Source organism: Pavona decussata, unplaced genomic scaffold, assembly GCF_977016875.1.
Source record: "Pavona decussata unplaced genomic scaffold, jaPavDecu1.1 SCAFFOLD_29, whole genome shotgun sequence".
Taxonomy (NCBI): domain Eukaryota; kingdom Metazoa; phylum Cnidaria; class Anthozoa; order Scleractinia; family Agariciidae; genus Pavona; species Pavona decussata.
Window position 1 is genome coordinate 74,096 of NW_028145452.1, and position 6,223 is coordinate 80,318.

Sequence of the window (6,223 nt, forward strand, 5' to 3'; positions counted from 1 at the left end):
CATATGATAAAAAACGTATTGTTTGAGATATGTCGGGCCGGAAGGGGAAATATATGGCGTTCATTGCTGCTCAAAACACTTTGAGCACATTTTGGACGTGCAAACACCTCCTGAACGTCCAGGAGGTCATATTACTGTCACAAATATTACGCCGTAAAATTTACGACGTAATCATTGCGCATCATGTCAGATTTATTTGAAAAGGTAATTTGGCCACCGTAAATGAAATATTCTAGTGCTGGAGTTTTGAGCGTTCACTTTTGGCAATCACATTATGTGCAGTTATTACCTCTGTTTATAAACCAAACATTTCACTCAACACCACAGTTTCTTAAGAAAATTGAACATTTTGCGTATTTTGTCTAAATATCCGATTGACCATAACTCCACCAAAGAGAACTTTGGGTGTCCTTAAAAACCTGCTAAAAATTATTTATTGTAACGTTAGCTATTCCAGTTTTTTCCCTTTTCCTAGTTTCGTTCTAGATTTACATTTTAAAGGCACACCTTCTTTTTATTATCTATAATTGTTTATTGTAGAAATAGTTTGGCATTTTTCATACTGTCCATTTTCGAAGTTTTACTCATTGTTTTACATTTTCCTTGACAAAAAGTTTATAAGTACACTTAGTAGTAGATATTAATCAATAAGGCGCCTGCATGTATGTAGGAGTGAACTAAAAAAGTGAAAGCAAAATAGGTCTTATCACGATTTTCGACGCCATTTTGACGAAAATTATTCAGTGACATCGCATTTCCATACATACACTGTTATTTCAAGCCAGTTTGCCTACTCGTCAAAATGGCGTCGAAAACCGTGATAAGGCCTATGTTTATTTCATTTAAGCCTGGTTTTCAGTATTAGCGACAAATGCACAGGCGCAACCACCAGCATAAACGTGACGCAAACACAAACACAAGGCGGGGGGGGGGGGTGCTTGGCTGTGGCCCGTGCTCCCGGAGCCGTCCTTCTCCTTTTCGGGGACTCTTGGTCATTGCCTTGAGCCAATGAAGTAAATATTTTACCTTCGGGCATTCACACTGCCCATAATTCAAGCGTTTTGTCATGATCAGACACGAAATACTGTAAACACTGATATAATTTTTTCATACCAAAATACCAGTATTTTACATAAGATGATCCAAAGCTCAGCTCGTTTCAAGCAGCTAAAACTGACTGTCAACACACAAGTCTGCAATTACCACGCAATATGTACAAACACCCTAAACCTTTCGAGGTCTCCTTGAATCTAGACTTTATGTAAACAGGAAGAGAGAATTATCTCTGTCCGCTGTCTGTTATTCAATGCTCATTAGCTTTTCATCATGACCAGTTTTGCTCGTCGGTAAATTTAAAGCTATTTAAAAAGACTATGGAAGAAGTCTGGGGTGAATAATAAAATCAGCTTTCTTTGGAATGACATTCAGTTTTGGCTTGGACTAAGTAAGGGAAAGAGTTTGTACATTGTCACTCTTTCGTTCAAATTTAAAAGCAGTTACAAAGCATCTTCTAGCTGAACTAATCCGTGCACATAATTATCAACTTCACAATTATACTGAACGAAAACTTAGAATACACGTCTACACCAAGTATCATTTCAGAGGTGCAATAGTTCTCGTTAGAATAAAAAGCGAACAAGAACTTGTTGTTAACGATGGCGAACATGCAACAGGTCTCTAAAATCGTTCGTTTAACTAAATACTGAATTTAAAGGAACCGCAAACGAAAATGCTGCAGGTATACGCACAGCAAAAAGTAGAACAACTAACCCTGGTGGCTTCCTTAAACGCTTAATGTCTGCACTTTTAACAACGTGTTTGCCCTTTCCAGAAAACGTAGGGGATTAGTTTTTCAGCATTGTAAAAGCTTGAGGTGAACTTTTGCTAAAAGAAAAAAAAATTCAGTTTTCTTCACACTTTAATCCGAATTTCTGAGGCGGGCAATGTTTTTCCAAACAGTGAACTGTTGAGTACCTCTGTAAATTATTAATTGTTTAGTCTCCTTCTGTTTGCTTAAATAGAAGTCTTCGTATTGTCTTTGAGACAGCTGTTCTTAGTTCATGAGTGCGCCAGCAGTACAAGAAAGGATTAATAGAGGAGTTTGCGAATAACACAGTATCTGTGAAGGTCCACTCTATTGTCCAACGCTGAGGGAAAATAGCTAAAATGAACGCGGACACACACACCGGAGAATAACACAGAACCATACAGATGTAGTATATGAAGGTGTTCATGGCAATTTTCTTCGATTGAACAATGTTTAGGTTATGTTCATTATTCAAGCTTTCCACTGCCTGTTGTTGAGCGTAGATCTGAATCTGATGCCGGCGTACAGTACGATAAATTTTGATGTAAGAAAACATGGAAACGGAGATACAAAGAGCAATGAAGACGACAGCAGCAGCAAATGCGATTTTTTGGTTCCAAATATAAACGCCTGAAAAAAGCAAGCAGGTGAACCAGATAGCTACTGATGCAAATATTGCTCGTTTTTCAGTCATTAGGTTTGGATATCGCATGTGATAGTGAAGGGCCAAAAACCGATCCACGCTTATGGCCGTCATTGTAAGGAGCGTAACACCACAAACTGACAAAGCCAGGTCTTGGTAAGCGTCAACTACGTAACCACTCGCTTTCAATGACCTGACAATGAGGACAGGTTGTACGACAAGCCCAACGAGCAGGTCTGAGACAGCGAGATTGCATAAGAAAACCGTGGACGGTGAACGAAGCGAATGAGTCCTGAATATGGCGGTTAGCACCAAAGTGTTGCCAGTAATGGATATGAGTATCAGTGGCGCACTAAGGACACAGTTTAGGATGACAAGATGAGAATTGTTGTTCTCAATACCCAAATCACCCACTGGTGTTTTGTTCTTTGCAACAGAAGTGTTCCACATCTTCAAAACCTTTCTCTTAAATCTAATGGGCACCGCTTGATATGTTTTTTTCATATTAAGGTAAATTTATTCACCTGAGATAAATTACATGTTAATTTATTAATTATACTAGACAGCTTTTTCGCCTTTCGACTGGCAAAAAAACCTTTTTTTGCAAAAGTTTGAGTCTTGCTTTCTTGCAGTACAATTATATCGCACTTTTAAACAATATTGCTGTTGTTATATTTTTTACGCAGGGCTTTTTCCTTTGCCACGAGATCTAGAGATGTCATAACTGCAGGCGAAATTTGAAATGTTATACTCGACCATCGCCGTATTTGTTAGCCGTGCATTAGTCAATGAGAAATTAAAAAGATGTAATCAACTTAAAAAACACACCGAACATGCATGGTGAAATTTTCACTTTTTAGGTGGCGGAAACTTAGAGGAATCGATTTATTGTGTTATAAATAGAAGAAACATTAAATGAGAAAGGAAAAAAGTTACGAATGGTGACAAAACAATGAGACTGATTACACACGCAAGTCCAATATCAATTTCAAAAAAAAAAAAAAACATTTTTACACAAAACCGCCCACAACAAACTCACTTCCTAAAGTTAAACCAACGGGACAATGAATGTGCGCAGTTAAAGCGACACAGTTGGAAGTTAAAACATGTTAAGATGCGTCATTTGCGGGATGAGCGCAGAAATTCAGGATCGGCCGCCACACAGCCTTTTAGTTTAACCACAAAGTACGTCAGAACTTCATCGCGTTGGCTACGAGTTTGACACTTCTGTCATACTGAGCGTTTTGTCTCTGTCCTACAGAGTAGTTAAAAGGAAATATCCAGATCCTACTTCTATTCTTCAGAGAAGATCAAACCAATTTACTGTTATGGCTGAAATAGACAGTCATAATAAGTCTCCATTTTAGCTTTTGCAAAGTGTTATACCTAACTCAAACTTGTTTTCTTATTAACTTTAAATTTGAATTGTAAATTGTCAATATTTTTTGATATTTTCGTCTTTACTTATTCCCTTACCACCCGCCACGACTAGCAACCTCTTTATTTGTGGTAAGCAATTATTTCTCTTTCACGTAAATTAAAAAAGAAAAACACAATGAAGTTGAAGTTGAGGTTTTCAGAGCTAATTACATGCAGTCACTATTGGAGAACGATAATGATGTTTATATTACCGATATCCTATAGATAACTAATGCGTTTCATCCGATGGATAAGCCGACGTGCCCGCTGGATAAAGATAATGGTAGTTGCTTGTCGTATTTGACATTATTGGGCATTTTATTTTTTTATTTTTATTTATTTATTTATTTATTTATTTATTTTTTATTGAAAACATTACTTACAAAAACAAAATAAAGCATGCTAACTTACGAGATAAATATATACAAGGTAAGTTACAAGATAACGTTTAAAGCTTACCCTGGTTACATGCTGACTTCCAGATACTAACACATACACACATTTACATATAAATACACACTGCACGTGAAGTTTGAAACCAAAATTATTTACAAGTCTTTACACAGCATTCTTCACGAACAGAGGAACACGTGCATACAAATTACATAGGGGTCCAGGATTTAACAAATTGTTCTAATTTATTATTTGCTACTGCTAATGTTCGCATAACAGAGATTTTGTTTTTCAGGCGTAAAAGAAAGCTTTCAAAGTTTAAAATGCCATTGCAAACACTAGTGCTAAAAATGTGGTACTTGGCAATAACGAGGGCGTAATTGAGCGCTGACCAGTTGTTTGATTTTTGGTGCCAACCATACAGAATCACACTTTCAGAGAGTTTTATGTGTTCTTGGTATGTTTTGTGCCACCATCGCGTAAAGAGGTTCCAAAACGTGTAGGAAATGTTACAGGTAAACAGCATGTGCAACAATGATTGACTTTCGTAGCTGCATAGCGGGCAACTGTCACTGTCCTTTATACCAGCACGAAACAAACTGGACTGCGTAGGTAGGATGTTATGAATAATTTTGAATTGAAAGATTATAAGCTTTGGTTCATGCAAGATTCGGAAGGGGAGCATATAGACGTTTTGGATGTTTTCTTTGGTGAAGCCGTAATTTAAAATTTTACTCTCACCGGTTGGAATCAAATAGGATTTGCTAAGTAAAATCGAATATGCAGTTTTAGTAGACGGAAGTGAGAGAGATTGTACCTTTGAAGAGACTGTGTTGCAGAGTTTTACTTTCCATATCTTTGGGATGGCTTGCAGTATACCGTAAAATGTGGTGAAGGGAACTTCGAGGTTAAGTTTTGCTTTGAGCTCAGTTAGTGATAGAAAATTTAAGTCTTCAGCTAGTAAATCTTTGATACAAATAATTCCTTTATTGACCCAGGAGTTGTAGAAAATTGGTTTTCCATCTACTAGGATGTCACGATTATTCCAGATTATTTGCTTCTCCGCTGATACTTCATGGTTTGTTACAAGTTTAAAGCTTTGCCAGTAACTCAAGATAGTACGGTAGAATTCGGGGAGGTTTTGTAAATCGAATAGTTTGATATCGTATTGGCACTTGATGAAAAACGTAAGACCGCCATACTGGTTTAGAGCGTATTCTGGGACTATTTTCCATGAGGCGTCACAATTTTCTATAATTCTTTTAACCCAGGCTATTTTTAGTGATCGTTCCATCATTTCAAAATCGACCATCCTTAAACCACCGCATTTTTTCTCAGCAATAATAGTTTTTCTTTTAATTTTAGCTGGTTTGTTATCCCAGATGAAGTTAAAAATAATTTTGTTAATTTTTTCTATAAGACCTTTCGGTATAGACAATAAGGAAGCACTGTAAATTAGTTTCGATAAGCCTAATGTTTTAACAATATTTATTTTGCCCATTAAGGTGAGCTTTCTTTGTTTCCAGTTGTTCAGGGTTTTTTCCAATGTGGTTATCTTCTCCTCAAAGTTAAGTACATTCGCGCGTTCAAGATCATAGGAGAAGTAAACTCCAAGGGCGAGAACAGGCTCATGTGGCCATTTAAATCCGAAAGGTTTTTCTGTGCGGTTTTTCCAGGCACCCAACCACATGGCTTCGGATTTTTCCGTGTTAATTTGCAATCCGCTGACTTGTTTGAATTCGTCTAAAAGTTTCAGTAGTCTTAGAATTGAGTCGCAATCACTCATCAGTACTGTGGTGTCGTCTGCATATTGTGTAATTTTTATTTCTTTTTGGTCTACATTGATGCCTTTGATATCTGTATCATTTTTAACGGCCCTGGCGAACAGCTCGATTCCAATAACGAAAAGGAGACCCGACAAAGGGCACCCTTGTCTAACACCTCGTTCGAGAAGAAAGAAG

At 37.2% G+C, this 6,223-nt stretch overlaps 1 protein-coding gene across 1 annotated transcript; it reads right to left on the reverse strand.

Annotated features, from left to right (window-relative positions):
* Positions 1 to 1,082: 1,082 nt before the first annotated feature.
* Positions 1,083 to 3,720, reverse strand: LOC146484761 (melanocyte-stimulating hormone receptor-like). Its single transcript, XM_085104157.1, has one exon. The coding sequence runs from the start codon at positions 2,952 to 2,954 to the stop codon at positions 1,995 to 1,997; it is 960 nt and encodes a 319-aa protein (XP_084960283.1). The 5' UTR covers positions 2,955 to 3,720; the 3' UTR covers positions 1,083 to 1,994.
* Between the last annotated feature and the right edge of the window lie 2,503 nt (positions 3,721 to 6,223).

Coding starts and splice junctions, on each gene's coding strand:
- LOC146484761 (XM_085104157.1), bottom strand. CDS start 2,954: ATGAAAAAAACATATCAAGCGGTGCCCATTAGATTTAAGAGAAAGGTT.